Here is a 17,968-nt window from a genome sequence, read left to right as displayed (position 1 = left end):
TCTAGACTAAATAAAGGTGGAGCCCCGACCCGCACACACAACTCGCTGTGTGCGACCGCCGCCTGAATGGCAGGGCCTGACTTCTGACGGTCATGGCGTTCGCTCCTTGAGTGTGTCTTCGGTCCAGCTGGGCGTGCTCGCTCCCTTCCCGCTGGTTTCCTCGGTTTGGGGCCCCGGGACCGTGGAGGCAGCGGCTCCTCAGCCCTCCCTCTGTAGAAATCTCTCCTGAGTTCACCGGTAAGAGCGTCCCTCCCCTGCAGCCTCCCTGTCTCTGGCCCCGTCCATTAGCCTCTCCTCGCAGGACGTACTTTCCATCCCTTTAATCATCTTTATTGCCTGGCTTTGGACTCCGTCCCGGGTCCACATCCTTTGCGAGGTGTGCTGACCTAACCCGGGCGTTTGTTAACACAGAGCGGCCCAGCGGAAGGGCAGCTTCCAGTGCCTCGTGTCACGCTCCTCTTCCTACATTCCTGGGTCACGCCGCTGCCTTCCGGAGGCCGGCGCGGTCCAGGGGACTCCCGCTGAGCCGGGCGACCTGGTCCGAGTGGAGGTGGGGACCTGGATGCTGAGCCAGGGGAAGCAGGTCAGAGGGTGCCTCTCACTCGGAAGCCTGGGGCCGCCCCCGCTTCCAGACAGGCTCTCTGGGGACCATGGGGCAGGGGAGGAGGGACGCCAAGCCTCCGCACTCCCCAGCACCACCCCTGTGAGCCCCAGTCCCCTTTAGGGGGGGTGCTCCCCACATCTTCCGCCTGCCAGGAACCCAGAAACCAGGAATTAGCCTCTCTGAAGCGGCACAGCAAGGAGGGAGCACACAGCACAATAACCAGGGGCAGGGCTTAATCCAACTCTCCTGGCCCAGTCCCCCCTCCTCATGTCACTGGGTAAGAGCGCCCGGGGCTTCTCATCTCTAAGCCAGGGCTGCCCTTCTCCCAGCGCAGACCCGCTAAACCCGCCAGCCGATGCCGAGGCATTCGGGCGCCCGGTCCTCCACCCCCTCCTCACTCCTCGTTCAGAGCCCAGGGTGGAGGGAGGACCCGGGACCTTGGGCAGCCCAGCGCTGACCTCAGGAGCTGCGCCAGAACAGGCACTTCTAGTTCTCCGAGCAAGGTGTCGGCTGGGCTGCTTCTGGGCTCTCTGAGAACATTCTCTGTCCATTCAAGGTAAAACCACAAGCCTCGCCTTTATCTAAGAAGAAACTCCCTCTAGAGGAACACCTCATTTTAATTCCGCAGGCCGGCCTCCTTCCTTCCTCCCCCCTCCCTCCCTTTTTAATATTTCCATTCAGAAGTCACTTATATGCATGTTCAAGCAAAAAAAAAAAAAAAATAAATAAATAAAATATATATATATATCCCCCAATACCTCTTTTGCACAAATGGCCACACACTGCAAAGACTGTTCTGCACCTGGGTTTTCCATTTGGAAACAAACCTGGAAGACCGTTCCCTGTCAGAACGCCTCGAAGGAAACAAAGGCAGCCCTCCCGGATGCCGGGCCAGCCTCGGCTGCTTGTTCCCACTCAGGGCTGCCTCAGGGCGCTATTCTGGCCCCTGTGTCGCCCGGGCTCTGGGCTCTGGGGCTCTGGACGCCAGGGAGGTCCTGGTTCCTGCTGCAGTTCAATGCTCTGCAGGCATCTGAGAGCAGCAGCATGCACAGGGGCTGAGCTGTGGGCCGCCCGCCACGGCAGAGCTGAGCATGGGGCGGAGGAAAGACAGACACCCTTGGAACTGTGATCTCCGGAGCCTCCTGGAGGCCATGTCTCAAAGCACCGCCGGCTACGTCCTGGCCCCTGGGCTGCTGCTGCAGCTATGAGGTCAGTGGGAAGAGCATTTCTCCCCCTGGACCGCACGGATGCCTCCTGGACTCGGGGAGCATCCTTTCCGGGGTCCAGCGGGGGAAGCACAGCTGCCGCTGCCCGACGGGTTACCTACCAGCCCACGTGCCCAGCTCACAGGTATCAAAGCACGGGCCCGGAGCGACGGAGCTACGGGTGGGCGACGGGAAGATAAGAGCAGAAGCTCGAGACGCAGCCTCTCCTACCTTCGGTCATTTCTTCTCCTCCGGAACAGCTTCTTCGTGTGCGCAATCTCCACTTCATGGGGCATCGGGTGGTAGCCCTGGGGTGTGGGGAGGAGGGGCAGCGTTAGCAACTTCTGAAAGAGCATAGGAACTTCTGGGACCAAGCTAACCATCAGGACGTCTATTGAAGCAGGAAATGGAGCGCTTGGAAAGACCAGACTCCGACCACCAAAGCCAGACTGAAACATGGAAAGCACCAGAGCGAATGGATTTCCCACCAGGCAATGATGCTGGAATTACAGAATCAAAAGCAGCAGGGACACACAGGGGACCTCAGAATTCATCGTATCCTGTCACTCAAATGGCAGATGAGAATGCTCAGGTCCAGAGGTGAATGAGCGGTTTGAGGTCTTGCAGAGTTGGCCACAGGGCTGGGACCACATCCTGGACTCACAGGCTGTCCCACTGACCAGTCACTTCCCTCACAGGCTCCCCAACACACCAGGAATGTCAGCATCTTCTTCTCTCAGTGACAGACGGGTGACAGGGCCAAGGAGAGGAGCCCCCTGCAAACCCTGAGCCTCGTGCAAAGGGGACGTGCTAGAACCCAGGTCCCTCACCCTTGCCCAGGGCTCCTGTGCCGCTTTACCCAAGATCCTCATTCCTTACCCTCCCGAGGAGCCGTGAGGGGGAGCATGCACATAGCTACGTGCCCAGGGGAAACCCTAAGGGTGGTCTTTTACGTATCGTCATCATGACAACCACGTCTGTACACTTACTTCCCGATTGGAGAGACACTTTTCTGCTTATTACGTGGGGCTGATCCCAGAACTGCAGGCCCCAGGCGGGATTGTGTGCAGAAGCTGGGCCGATGGCCAGCTCTGTTCTTACCACCTCCCTCTGCTCAGCAGAAAAGTATGTTCTGATGGGACGTGGGGAGAGCGCTGCTGATCCATTATGGACAACCTGGGGCCGGGGGTGGTGGTGTCTAGGCCTGGAGGTCTGGGAGGAGGGGGTGGGGTGGCTTGAGGCTGGGACACCTGGGGACAGGCTGACTCAGAGTCCACGGGACCTTGGCCACGCTCAGGGTGAGAGAGGGAGTGACAGGGTCCAGTGTGTTGGACATGGTCCACTGCCCCAAACCCTACTCTACAGACAGGGAGACTGAGGCCCAGAGAGCTTATGCAACGAATTAGAGAGAGGCAGTTCTGTGGGGCTCAGGGTTCAGCCCCTGATCAAGGTGGGGAGTGTGTGGATGGATAATGGCAGCTCTGGCTGTGCCAGGACCGGCCAGTCTCGGGGAGCCTCCAAGGGAGGCAGTGGAAGGGCAACAGGCTCCGGAGGACACAGGGACCCTGGTCTCAGTCTAGACTCCTGCTGAGTTAGGGAGAGAACGACACGTCTCCAAATATAGTTTAATAACAGTCTCTCCCAGCCTGGCCGGTGTGGCTCAGTTGTTTGAACATCATCCCATGCCCTGAAAGGCTGCCAGTTCAAATCCCGGTCAGGGCACATGCCCAGGTTGCAGGTTCGTTCCCCTGTCGGGGTGCATATGGGAGGCAGGCCATTGATGTCACATCAATGTTTCTCTCTCCCCCTCTCTCTCCCTCCCTCTCTAAAATCAACAAAAACATATTAAAAATAATAATAGTCTCTCCCTCCCACCCTATCTTGCCTTGGACAATGCAGTAAAAAAGGCCTGAATGAATTCCGGGCTCCAGGCAGCCACAATGGGCCTCTGTGGCTTTAGGATATGCTTTGTTTAATGGTTTTCTCAAAGGATATTATTTGCTTTCTTTAATACAAAACACAAACAAGGAAAAACACCAAGTCTTCCCCTCTCATTTCCCTTCTCCCGCCCCGAGCAGCTCCTGCGGCCCCTTCCCTCCCTCTCTCGCTCCGGCCTCAGGTCACGGCGGGAACACATGGGTGTGCCGGGCAGAGACAATGGAAGGAAGCAGAGGCTCCCTCTAAGCTGGCGGCCCGGGTCGCGGTATCTTAGCTCGGAGCCCGGGCAGAGGGAGCTGTCCACAACTCTTGGCCCCCCACGAGCCCAGAAGGTGCCAGCCGCCCCGTCTGGGCCTCCGAGTCCTGGGCTCTGCCCTGCCTGGCGGCCTCCTCCCTGCCCACAATGGCCAAAGCAGGAGGGAGCTTTCCTGGGGCCCAACCTCATGGAGCCCTAACTCTGCGCCCGGGACTCCACGTGGCCCGGTGGGCATGTGGGGCCGCTCTCCTAACGTAGCCACAGCGGAGCGCTCTGAGCGCGCCCACCCATCCCCCAAATGAATACATATGCACGTGCGTCTATAACATAGTGTAACAGCTAAAGAATGGCCTGGAGCTGAACGGTGACAGGCAGACTGGCTCTTCCTCTTGATGGCTGTGTGACTTTGCATAAAGGACCTGACCTCCATGTGCCTCAGTTCCCACCCCTGTAAAATGGAGGAATAATAGCATCAGCCTCCCAGGGTCTGTAGGAGGATTGAAGGAGTTGCTAAACATGTAAAGAACATAGAACGGTATTTGTAATGTTGCCCTCCCCCTCCCCTCTCCCAGGTCCCGACCCTGCTCAGGCTGAGTGTGCCAGGACAAGCAGGGCTGTTGGTCCCTGTCCTCTCGGAGCTCCCAGTCTTGGCAGAGAGAGTCCAGCAGAGGTGTGTGCAGGGGGGGGGGGGGGGGGCAGGGGGGAGGGGGTGGGAAGCCCAGGTCAGGGCAGGCGAAGGGAATCAGCCAGAGCCTGGGGCCCATATGTGTGCTGGGGAAGGACAGGGAAATCTGCTCACACTGCCTTTCCGAGGCTGGGAGCCCAACGGGAGGCCCCAAATCAGCCGAACAAAGTGACACGGGTGATAGACAAAGCCTTGTGTCTCTGAGGCCCTCCCTCCCCAGGGACAATCCAGGCCATAGAGGACTGGTCCCACCCGCAGGCGACCTGTGGCCCCAGCCTATTGGTGAATACGGGAATAAGCCCCGCCTCCTTGGGCACTGACACAGAACTTTCAGGCACGCGGCATACAACGGGGTGCCCTGTGTTTCCACACGCTTCACTGGAGAACCCTCTCCAACCAGCCCCTTTGTTCCTCAGACTCAAGCTGGTGGTTGGTACCAAGTGACTCTCATACTTTACGATGCTGCCCACACTCCCCAAAACAATGGCATCTCAGTGTCCACAGGGTAAGTATGAGGCCACCAGGAGAAGGAGGGAGGACACCTGTGCTTAGCCACTTGCCTGCCATCAGACCGCCGCTGACCCAGGCTACCAGGTTCTGAAAGTTGTCGGTGAGAGGTAAGACGTGCAGATACAAGTTCATAGCGGCATTATTTGTAATTGCCCCAAATGGTAACACCCCAAATGTCCATCAACTGATGGCTGGATATGTGTGGTATGCCCTTACGATGGAATATGATCTGGCAATAAAGAGGAAGTGCATGCTACAACATGGCTGAACCTTGAAAACATGCTCAGGGAAAGAAGGGAGTCACCAATACCACGCACTGGCGACTTATTTTAACGAAATGTCTAGAGTGGGCGAATCTGCAGAGACAAAAAGATTAGTAGTTGTCAGGGGCTGAGGAGAGGGAAAATGGGGAGTCACTGCTAATGAATTCTGGAATTAGAGAGTGGTAATGGTGGCACAACCTTGTGAATTATATTAAAAACCATTTAACTGTACACTTTAAAAGGGCAAATTTTATGGTATGTAAATTATATCTCAATTTAAAAAGGTGGAAAAAATATCTGTAAGCAGCATATTCCGGGCAGAGGAATAGCAAGAGTTGCGGTGGGGGTGGGGTGGGGAGGAAGAGCAGGAGAAGGAAGAGCAGGAGGAGAAAGAGCAGGAAAAGGAGGAGGAAAAGGAAGAGGAGGGGGACAAGGGGGAGGGGCGGGGGGGAAGAGGAGGAGGAGGAAGATTCAGCTGTAATGAAAAGTGTGGCTCTCTCCGTCAAATACTCTTTAGGAAGCAGCTGCCCTAAAACACTGTCACAAGATAGAGCTGACTGGGTGGCATGCCCCAGGCAAGGAGCACAGAAGTGACACAGAATCTAGAAAAAATAAATAAATAAATTGGTATCTCCAGGCCTGGCCAGGGGCGGTGGTGTCCGGTTTTCAACCAGAGACCCCTCCCTGCTTTTTAGATGGGATACATCCCTCCAGTGGAGAAGGAGAGATGGATCACTTGTCAGAATTATCCTTTAAGTGTAAGTGGCCTCTGCTCTAATTTTAAAAAAATATATGTTTTATTGATTTTTTACAGAGAGAAAGGGAGAAGGATAGAGAGTTAGAAACATAGATGAGAGAGAAACATCGATCAGCTGCCTCCTGCACACCTCCTACTGTGGATGTGCCTGCAACCAAGGTACATGCCCTTGACCGGAATCGAACCTGGGACCCCTCAGTCCACAGGCCGATGCTCTATCCACTGAGCCAAACTGGTTAGGGCTCCGCTCTAATTCTTTACCCAACAAACCCCTCGCTCCCGGCATGCTCTGAGAGCTGCATGTAGACATCAGTGCAGGTCATGCCAGTCCAGGTAGGAGCCCCCGTCCCCTGCCATAAATGACAACCCAGACTCCTGGTTTACCAGCTGGTGTGTGTGTTACATCAGTGGAGTCAGGTGCCTCTGAGGCACCACCCTGCACCACCCAGGGCCTGCCGGGTCCTCCTCCGCGTCTCTACAGGGAACCTTCTCCCTCTGGCTGGGAGACCTGGCTGCAGTTTCCCGCTGTCTAACCTCTGACCACTTTCAATAACTAAATGGGCCTGGGAGACAAGTAGATTATATAAACCAAGTCTCTCCAGGGAGGGAGGGAAGATAATACTCCTTCTGCGTGCAGCTCTGGCAGAGTACACACACACACACACACACACACACACACACACTCACACACACACACACACACACACACACACACACACTCACACACACACACACACACACACACTCCCCGAGGTCAGCGCTGTGTAAGATGCTATTGCTCTGGTTGCAGAAACATCTTATGTAACCCGCCCCCCGCCCCCCCCCCTCCCCCACTCCAGGACAGAGCTGCTGGCCCCAGGCTGGGGGTGCAAGGGCCTTGCCCTGAGAAGACCCAAGAAACAAATCCTGGGTCTGAACATGAGGACTAAGCAAGCACACTGAGCCAGGACAGTGTGTGTGCCGGTGGCTCTGAGGCCAGCAGACTCTGTGCTAAGACACTCACTCGCACTGGGCCACGGGCGGGCCCCCTCTGCCCACTGCATCCACCCACCCACCCACCTACCCACCCATCCACCCTTCCATTCACCCACCCAGCCTATAAATATTGTTGTTTCAGGCACTGCAGACACAGTAAAAAAAAAAAAAAAAAAAAAAAAAAAAAGACAAAATGCTTATTCTTACAGGGCATCCATTTTAGTGAAAGGAGAGATACAAATGAGTAGATAATATGATAAATGATGAAAAATGCTATGAAGCAACATGAGGCAGGCATGGGGTGGGGTGGGTCAGGGAAGACTTCTCTGTTACTGGACATCTACCCATCAATTCATCCACCCATCTGTCCATCCTGGCTTCTTCCTCACCCAACCAGCACTGAAGGCCTACTAGGTGCCACGTGCAGCAGATGGAGAATCCCAGAATAACAGAGAGAGTCGAAGCCCTAGGAACTCAGGGGGACACACACGAGTAAGCCGACCAGATGCCTCTGGCAGCCCTGAGGAAGGTATGAGGGCCTCTGCTTGGGAGAAGGTCAGAGAAGCTTTGCTGAGAAGCTTTGCTCATTCCCTTCCAGTCTGGCTGCACCCCACAGAGCTCAGTGCTGTGGCCTGCAGCTTCATGGAACCCCATACCCACTTTCCCCTCAAGGGAGAGTTTCCTGATATTCCTGTGACCTTGGACCTCTGGCCACTGAACCTGGACCTGGACCTGACAGAAACCTTGGACCTCTGGCCACTGAACCTGGACCTGGACCTGACAGAAACCACCCAGCCTAACTATCTCACAGGTCTGTTCCCTTTGTCTCTGACACCCGAGCTCTTTGCAAAGGGAGAGAGCATTATACATAAACCTGAAAGCCTTCACCTACTGCGTGAAGGACCTCCAGGCTTTGGGATTCGGACAAACAGCACCAACCCCATAGCCTTTAGCAGCGGGTGGCACGGCTGTGAAAGGCCCAGCTGGAAAGGCAGGCTGAGCTTCTGGCCCAGGTGACCTGAGCTTCATCTCAAGGGCTGGACAAGGGCTTGAGAGAGGAGGCATGTTACCACCTAACCTGCTGGCCTATGAAGCGTGTCACGCTGTGTGTGCGGAGATGTGGCCGGCACTGTGGGAGGCGCCAGGGGCACCGGGCTCTCTGATGGCCAGCGCTGGTCCTCCTGACCATGTCTGGCTGGTGCCAGCTGTAGAGTCCTCTTCACCCCATGAAGTGGGTAGAATTGTGTGCCCCCAGAAAACCAGTTGCCCTCCTAACCCTGTGGACCTGTGACCATGACCTTACTTGGAAACAGGGTCTTTGCAGATATGATCAAGTTAAGATGAGGTCAGACGGGGTCAGGGTAGAACCTAAATCCAAGAACTGGTGTCATTATATAAAGAGCAGCATGTGAAAGGTGGGGTTATGCCACCATAAGCCAAGAGGCTACCGGAAGCCGGAAGAGAGGCCAGGAACAGGTCCTTCCCTGGCACCTTCAGAGGGACCGTGGCCGGCCAACCCCTTGATCTTGGACTTCCAGACTCCGGAACTGTGAGACATACATTCCTGTTGTTTAAGCCCCCGACTGTGGCACTTTGTTATGGCGGCCCCAAAAAACCAATACAGGTAGGAGAGTGGGCAAACCGTCTGTGCTTCAAAACGGTGATTTTCCTCACAGTATAGCCTTTGCCAAACAGAGTTTAATTTGCGTAAGTTACGGGCTCAGTAGACAGTTCCGCTGTGTTGTATTTCCAACCCGCTTTTATGGAGGAAGAAGAGGGTTACTAGTAAGGTCAAGGAAGTTGCCCAAGGCCACCCAACCAGCTGGCAGCAGCCTGTGTCCGCGTCTCCACGGCTCCCGCTCCCAACTCTGATGTCACTTGGCTGACAATATCAGGGCAGAGATGTGGAGGCTGAACCCCTGGGGGCATCAGACAGCTCTCTCTCTCTGTCTCTCTCTCTCTCCTGCCCTACCTCTGACCCCACAGTGCCCAGCCAGGCACTCTTGGTCCCCAAAAGCGAGGAGGAGAGGCCGAGAGCAAGCCCTGATCTATGCTGGGGCCATAGCTGGGCAGCCCCATTTCTGACCACACCGCCTCCCACTGGCCTGAGGATGGAGAACTGGTGTCACTGGGTACAGCTTCCAATGCCCTCCCCATGTCTGCCCTGCAGAGCGCCCTCTGTGTCCCCTGAGATGCTCACGGCCATGGCCCAATGGGCAGGCCTCTGCTCCTCTCTTACTAGAAGGGGTGCTCGTGGCCACAAAGGTCGCTCTGCCCTTCACTCCCAGGTGGGGTGGGGGCCCCTGGTTGCTGCTGTGCCTCATTCCCTTCCAGTCTGGCTGCACCCCACAGAGCTCAGTGCTGTGGCCTGCAGCTTCATGGAACCCCATACCCACTTTCCCCTCAAGGGAGAGTTTCCTGATATTCCTGTGACCTTGGACCTCTGGCCACTGAACCTGGACCTGGACCTGACAGAAACCACCCAGCCTAACTATCTCACAGGTCTGTTCCCTTTGTCTCTGACACCTGAGCTCTTTGCAAAGGGAGAGAGCATTATACACAAACCTGAAAGCTTTCACCTACTGCGTGAAGGACCTCCAGGCTTTGGGATTCGGACAAACAGCACCAACCCCGTAGCCTTTAGCAGCGGGTGGCACGGCTGTGAAAGGCCCAGCTGGAAAGGCAGGCTGAGCTTCTGGCCCAGGTGAGGCAGCGACGGGAAGTCTCAAACGGGGAGGGGTCCCCCCAGACTCCTGACAGGTAAGTCCTGCTCTCCTCAGCTGTGCCTGGGTAGCGACTCTGCCCTGGCCTCCTGCAAACCACGGTCCTCCTCCTCTTGTTCACGCGCTCGCATACGGTCCCCACCAGACTCCCGTCACTCAAGAATGCTATTTAAATATGTGGAAACTAACGGCTTCCTCTTTCCAGAAAATTCCAGGTGACCCCGAGTGGAGGGCCCCATGCATCGCCTGGCTCAGAAGAACTGGAGCCCCACGAGGCAGGACAGACCCTGGGGACAAAGCCAGCTGGGACTCTCCGACTCCTCGTCTCCCGAGGGCAAACCGTGCAAGGAAACCGTAGCACTTGGCAGCTTCCGGGGCCATAAAAATACCAAGTTCAGCTCCTGACAATGAACTTGTCTCCGTGGTGGAGCCTTCCTGCTTCTGGGGGTCATGCTTGTTCATAGCTTCTAAGAAGTTATCCTACCACTCACTCCACGTGGGCAGGATGCGTGGGCCACGCCCAAGCTGGAACAAACAGGTAATGTTCCTAGAATTCCTGGAATCTTGAGGCTGGACATATTCAGAGGAGCCGCCCTGTTCAGAGAGGTGAAGGGTGGGCCGCCTTGCCATGCTTAAACGCAAGGTTTTCTAACTTTTGATTTACTTTTTTAAATCAGCAGAGACCTTTTTAAAAACAATACCTTCACTGGAGTCCCAGCATAAAAACACAGATACACACGGACAGGGAAGAAATCCACCCCCTGCTTCTGGCTGCCCCCACGCGCACCCTGGATCACGAACCTAAACTCTGTCCACCCTGGAAAGCTCTGCTCCAGACACCATCCTGGATGCCGGCTCCACAAGAACTGGACATTTTTCTAGAAGAGAAGCTTGCCTTAGGCTCTCTGAACTGGTCTTAGTGGTGCCTCTGACCTCCTGACCTCCCTGAGTGCACAGGAATACTTTGCCTGAGGCAGGGGTGAGCTGCCCATTTACCTGACACCCAGGGGTCTGTGCCTGCAGGGACGGAGGATACGGAGGCTAGTTCCTGGGCGTCGCTGGCACGTGCAGGCCTTGCTTGGTTGTACTAAGCCCGTGGTGGGCAAACTGCGGCTCGTGAGCCACATGCGGCTCTTTGGCCCCTTGAGTGTGGCTCTTCCACAAAATACCACGGGCCTGGGCGAGTCTATTTTGAAGAAGTGGCGTTAGAAGACGTTCAAGTTTAAAAAATTTGGCTCTCAAAAGAAATTCCAGTCGTTGTACTGTGGATATTTGGCTCTGTGGACTAATGAGTTTGCCGACCACTGGACTAAGCCAGTAAAACCCACCCCTCCTTTTCTCGTTCAAGTTGGGCTTCTCCCTGTGACAGCCAAGAGCCTTGACTCATAAGCCGCACACGCCCTTTAGGCAACCTGGGTCCCAGCTCCGTAGCCAAACTTGGAGACCCCCGGGCCGTTATCTCTTCTAGCCCTCTCCTCCTTCATGTGGAAAATAAGGAAGAACATCTGTGTCCCTCCCTCCTCCTTCCACATGGCTATATAAGCCTGCCTTTCCTGGGCCTCTAGATTCCCCTTTGTATCTTCAAAATATTTGGAGGTGGGTTTATAACATTTGCAACTAAAAAAGTCTTAAATACTTTGGCACGATACAACTTTAGGTGTTGCGGTTGACTGCATCACATCCATGGAGTCACGGATAGCAAACATGCCCCTCCCTGTCACTCCCACTGGTAGCCACGTCAGGAAGAATCCACTGGGTGGAGTCAAACACAAATGACAGTCACTCGATATTTCTGAATGAACAGAATAGGTGAGGACATTGATGCAAAGGACAGGGACTAAGACCCAAGAGAAAAATGTTAAAAAATTGTTTCACCCTAGCCCGTTTGGCTCAGTGGGTAGAACGTCGGCCTGTGGATTGAAGGGTCCGGGGTTCGATTCTGGTTAAGGGCACGTACTTCGGTTGCAGGCTCCATCCCCAGCCCTTGTTGACATGCGTGTGGGGGGCAACCAATCGATGTGTTTCTCTCACATCGATGTTTCTCTCTGTCTCTCCCCCTTCCTTCCACTCTCTCTAAAAATAAATGGAAAATATCCTCCAGTGAGGATTAACAACAACAACAACAAAATGTTTCTACTTTATGTGGTATAAAATGTAAAGGAAACAATTACTAAGGTGCTGCTTTTTCAACTACTGTTATCAGCTTCTTATTTTGCAACCAGGGCAGCAGTTGGGTGAAGGATGTGTGTGCGTGCTTGTGTTTGTGTGTGTGTGTGCGCGCGCGTGCGTGCGTGCAGGGAGGGTGTTGGAGGGATGACTATGTGGTTATGACTCTCTTTGTGTCAAAGACCAAATGAGACCAAGTGGCTCTTGCCCATGTCCAGGTGACAGGCCCAGCACCAAGAGCTGAGAAGCAGCCCTGGACGCAGGCCCCAGCTCAGGGTGGTGTCCCTGCTGCTCGCTGACACAGGGACAGCCACATTTCCTATACGTCTGTAGGTCCCATGGTGCCCGGAGTCCTGCCACCTTCCTCAGTTGTGTGTTGGATAAAGAGCTAAGCTGACAACCGGGAAGGACCAGAGCTGGGCCCTCCCCGTTCTATCCACTGTGAACCAACAGCACTGGCAGTTGACCCAGGGGCCCAGGACACTGCCTCAACCAGCTATTGCCTCACCCAGGCAATATCTCCGATGTTGCAAGAAGACGGGATGCCCGATGGCCTCGGCGGCTCTCAACGTGCAACCATGAGGTCCAGTGCTTATGACTGCAACTCTCCTTCAGTTCAATGCAGAAGAGGATGAAGACCTGGGTCCCCCATCCTCAGGGGAAGAGTGTGGTCTGCAGGGGTCACACAAGTTACTCGGACAAGGAGGTGAGACCCAAGTTCCACCTGCTGAGGGAGAGGGGTGGATGGCTTGGACACATGGAAAAAGGCTACCTTGTACACTCCTGAGCTGTTTGCAACAGATTCTACTGGCTACCTGCTAGGCCACCCAAGGGTGGCAAGTGAGGGCATCCTTGAGCTGATCCCATGCGGACGAGCTAGCCCAATGATGGGGGGGAAGGGGAAGCTGGCCTGCAAAGTCTCCTCCCCCTTGGCCCCCCCCCCCCCCCCCCCCCCCCCCCGGCCCAGGCCTGCCCCGTAAATATGCTCCCTTCCACTGAGTGAGCAATTCTTTTTCCTGGAAGGTATTCAACAAAAGTCTCCTTACCATAGAAGGAACTAAACTATGCCTGCAAGGATTCTGAGCTATGACAATGGTAATAACAGTGTCTGCCACTTATTGAGGCAGGCACAGAGCGAAGAGCTTTACATGAATTACCTAACTTAAACCTCCCAACAACCCTGAGAGAGGTACTACTATTCTCCATGCTCCACAGGAGAGGAAAAGGAGGACTGAGGACATTCAATTACAGACCCAAGGAAACGCAGCAAGTGTGTGGTGGAGCTGGGACTCAGAGGCTCAGGATGGAACCCTAACACAACACCCACAAGAGCAGGAGATCTGAGACCCAGTGCCAGCCACTGCAGGCACAATCGAGAAGCCAGTGGGAGTGCATTTCTCAGGCAAGAGACCGCCCTGCTCGGCCCCCCGGGTCCTATCACAATGGACTCTGCTCAGCGCCATCATAGTGGATACTCAACAAGCATTTGTTGTTGGAATGAGAAAACAAATGAATGAATATGACCACTTTTCAACAAGGCATGAAAAGGCTTAGCTCACTCATGGTTTTCCCTGGATTCACTCTGTAGACAATTTAAATTCACAGGGTTGTTGTCACTGGTCTATGCTGGGGGTACCTGGCTTCTTCCCTCTCCTTCCTTCCAAATCATCACTAATAGCTATACTGCCAAGCTAGATATTAATAGGATCAGTATCATGCAAACGAATGGACCTCCCTGACAAGCGTGTTGTCAAAAGTGAAAAAGGAATAAGGTCTAAATGAGGTTTCCAATTAGGAAGCTAACAAAGCAGTAGAGATGAGGTCCTAAAAATCGGCTTGCATGCAAAAGAATTTCTGTATGGAATTGTGTGTTAACTGTTTGCAAGGAGCTAGGAAATTGTAAGTGCAACTGCACACATCTTTGGTAGAAGAAATAATTGCCTCCAACTTATTAATTTTTTAAGTGAGTACTTTAAGGACACGGCCCACCTCTCTCTGACTACAGGAAATGTACCATGTCAGAAATTCAATTACTCGTTCCATTCCCAGAAAGTAGGGCCGACCTTCTGTGGTGTGGATGCGAGCCATTAAGGATTCTCTGCCACATGAAAGAGTCTTTATGGGTTGTCTTAAATTGGGCAGCCATTGGTGTCGGCGGCTCACTAGGCCCCAGCAGCTCTGATGACCTAGTTGGTATCTATTTCCCTCCACGTCTCTGCAGCAGACAGTGATTTGACCTACTTTCAGGGGCACAGCGATGGCTCAAGAAGGAACGGAGGGGAAAATGGACACAGGACTTGGAAGTGCAGGCTGCAGGCATCTCCTGGCCGCCCTCCTCTCTGATCAAGCACAGCTCTCATCTCCCGCTTCCTCTCTCCATCTCCAAAGCCTCTTCCTCCTGCAGCCCCTCAACCCGACTCACCCTCCTTGGTCAGGGAAGGAGTTCATTCCTAGCCCAGTCTGTCCGACCTCTTAAATCTGTCAGATTTCAATGTGGGGCCTCCTAACCATCCACCTCCTAGCCCGTAGGGTGGGCTGTGACATCTGTACAGCCCACCAGAGGGACCCAAAGTGGCTGCTTGCGGCCTGAGGGCAGCAGTCTATAGCACCGGCCACCCCAGGCTGAGTGAGGACAGCCAATCCTGGCCCAGCCAGGACCTATTCTCAGACTCCTATCAGGACAGTCCACTCTGGCTTAATAGCAACTAAAAGATTACAAAGAGTTTAAGAAGTGGTTTTTAAAATTCTGAGCATCTGCAGCTGATGCATAAACTGCAGCTAGGAAGGAAGGCAGGGCCAACTCTAGAGCAGGGGTTGGCAAACGCTTGCTGTAAAAAGCGAGGTAGTAAATAGACTCTGCAGGCCACATAGTCTCTGTCACGACTGCTCGCCTCTCTGGTTCTATAGCAAAAGCAGCCATAGCAGAGCATAGCACAGAAGCAGGGCTGTGCTCTAATAAAACTTTATTTATAAAAAACTGGTGGGAGGCCCTTTGCTCACTGGGCTCCAGAGGCCAAGTGCATGTGGCAGCATTTTGGCTCCACTCTCTGAGCACCCCCTAGTGGTGACTTTTTGCAGTTGCTAGGTGCCCAGCATCCTCACAGCCCCTCCACCCTGCCCCCCACTGCTGTTCCAACTTGCTTTCCCGGAAGGGCCAGACCAACTCAATCCACTAAGAGGAGGATAAAAGGATTATATCTACATTTCAAACAATAAAAACCTTAGTTCTGAGGCCCTCAGTCCAGGCTGCTCACTGACAGCCCCTGCGGAGCTTTCTAACATCCCCATGCCCAGCTCCCATCCCAGAAGCTCTGATTGGACTGGTCTGGGGCTCTCCAGGTGATTCTAAATGAAGGTCAAGTTGAGAGCCTTAGACCAAAAGGGAAAACCAAAAATAATTAGTGACAGTGGTTTTGGAATAAATGCGCCAGCGTGGTAGGTTTATCTCCCCCCTCTGGGAAGGGGAGGGGGGACGAAACACGTCCAGGACCCCTGAAACCCCGCACCCGGGCAGTCCCCGTCAGCCAAGGCTGGTCTTGTGCATTCGGTACCATGCTCTGGCAAGACCCAAGACCTTCCCATTTTTGTTTTCCTCTTGACATCTAGTATGGTTTCCTATGGGCTAAATGCATACTCTGTGGAGACTGGTTAATCATCAGAAAAGCTCCTAACGGACTAATACTCAATCATCAGCCAGCCAGCCAATCAATCAATCAATCAATCAATCCTCCAAAATGAAAGCCCTGCCTTCAGGAGGCTTGTAGTCTAGGCAGAGAGACAAGGAAAGCACAGATGAAATACAAAGCAGGCTTAGCCATATCCACACTATAGTGACTCCCACACTTTACTGCACACTACAACCACCTGGGCAGATTTTAAAAATCCCCATGTCTGGGTGGTACCCCATGCCAATAAAATCAGAAGGTCTGAGGGTGGAATACGGGCATGTTCTCTTTTAAAACGCCCCGGGGAACCACAGTAATAAGGTCCTGCTACTTAAAGTGTGGTCCATGGACCAGCAGCGTCAGCATCACCCGGGAGCTGGTCAGGAAGGCGGGGGCTCAGGCCGCACCCCGACCCACTGCATCAGCATGTGCACGTGAGCGGGATCTGCAGGCAGACAGAGGCACGCAGGAAACCGGCCTTTACTCATGGGGAGACAGAAAGAAGTTTAAAACGTGACTTTTACACAAGTAGAAAATTAAATCACGCAGCCGCACAATTAACAGGCTCAGGGCTTGGGAAAGGAAAAAATGACAATGGCAGGAAAACAGGGTGGTCCTAGAAAATTGGGGCGACGGGGTGGTGGATGATGAGAATGGATGGGTCCAGAGAGAAGATTCTAGGATGATGAGAATGGATGGGTCCAGAGAGAAGACTGTGCACGCTTCAGATGTTGTCACGTGGGTCAGTGGGAAGCTACGTGTTGCCTCGAGTCAGAGAGGGAGGGGATGGGATGGGGACTGGGCCAAAGTGCTGAGTTTCCTTCAGGAGGAAAGACTGGTACGAGGAGTGGCAGAGGCGGGGAGACCAGAGGAGGGTGTAACCCGGGCTGGGGGAGATGAGTACCAGGGAAGGTCGAAAAATGGAGCATCAAGAATGACCTTTCAGCCCGGCTGGTGTGGCTCAGTGCTTGAGCGTCAACCTATGAACCAGGAGGTCGCGGTTCGATTCCCAGTCAAGGCACATGCCTGGGTTGTGGGGTCGATCCCCAGTGTGGGGCGTGCAGGAGACAGCCGATCAAAAAGTCTCATCATTGATGTTTTTATCTCTCTCTCCCTCTCCCTTCCTCTCCGAAATCAACAAAAATATATTAAAAAAAAAAAGATCTTTCAAAGGAGGGGACTGATGATATCCGGACGAGAGAGTCACTGACCATTCTGAGCTCTCGAATCTGGGACGGAGGGAAACCAGAACTTCAAGTATTGTCACATAAATTCCTTTGGCAACGACCTCCCCCCCGCCCCCCAAGTCATCTATGGGAAAACACCACGGCCTCCAGCAAACGTGACCCCCCAGGGGAAGTGGGGAGGAAAAGCTCCACCGTACACAGCCGGGGACTGTCTACGGCTCCGGTGGCCGTGGAGACTCGGCCCTTGAGCACAGGCTCTTTGTCTCCAGGCCTCTGGAAGTCAAGCCGATTCCCAGTTGAGTTGGAGACGCCGGAGCTAGTTCCCATGTTGCAATAAGCTGGAACAATAACTGCAGAGTGGATGTTACCACAATTGTTTCCACTGGAGTTATTTTGGGGGAGGCTAGGAAGATTGTCTATTCCAAGACGTTTCCTTCACTCGATTCCTTTTATGAAACCATTGAGGGAAGAAGCCGGAGTCGCCACCGACGTGCCTGCCCTGCTCACAAGCACGTGCGCAGTGGTGCTCCCGGCGAGTGGCTCCCCGCGGGCCCCATGAGCTGCCGTAGGCGACCCCCGTGTACGGATGCCCTCGCAGAAGCCCCGAGATCGACTGGTGCCTCTCTGTTTTCCAAGCACTTCCTCAGGGATCGTCTTGCTTGATTCTCATGACAACCTTCTGAGACGGCGGCAGGCAGGGGGCGAATTTCCTCTCCCCCGTTCTGGAGAGGAGGAAATGGAGAAGTAAAGGTACTCTGGTCAAGGTCATCCAGCTTGGCGTGGACAGAGAGCCTGTGCCGACGCCTAGAGGATGACTTTGGGTCTTGAGCGTGTTGTGCTGTGTCCCAGGGCAGCTGTGAGTGTCCACTCCCTGTTCATGGTCTATCACCTCAGCCAACCCCCCAAAAAATGACAATGGCAGGAACACAGGGTGGCCCTAGAAAACTGGGGCGACGGGGTGGTGGATGGTGAGAATGGATGGGTCCAGAGAGAAGATTTAGGGACTGTGCACGCTCCAGATGTTGTCACGTGGG

At 54.2% G+C, this 17,968-nt stretch overlaps 1 protein-coding gene across 1 annotated transcript in view; it reads right to left on the bottom strand.

Annotated features, from left to right (window-relative positions):
- Positions 1–17,968, bottom strand: part of CTIF (cap binding complex dependent translation initiation factor) — a 232,976-nt gene that overhangs the window by 109,784 nt on the left and 105,224 nt on the right. Inside the window, exon 8 of the mRNA XM_028155629.2 lies at positions 2,041–2,117. Coding sequence (XP_028011430.2) covers positions 2,041–2,117 — 77 coding nt within the window. The remainder of the gene's footprint in view (positions 1–2,040; positions 2,118–17,968) is intronic.

The sequence above is a fragment of the Eptesicus fuscus genome, chromosome 12 (assembly GCF_027574615.1).
Source record: "Eptesicus fuscus isolate TK198812 chromosome 12, DD_ASM_mEF_20220401, whole genome shotgun sequence".
In the NCBI taxonomy this organism is placed as follows: Eukaryota; Metazoa; Chordata; class Mammalia; order Chiroptera; family Vespertilionidae; genus Eptesicus; species Eptesicus fuscus.
Note: the sequence above shows the minus strand (reverse complement) of the source record. Positions and strands in the feature narration are given on the sequence as shown.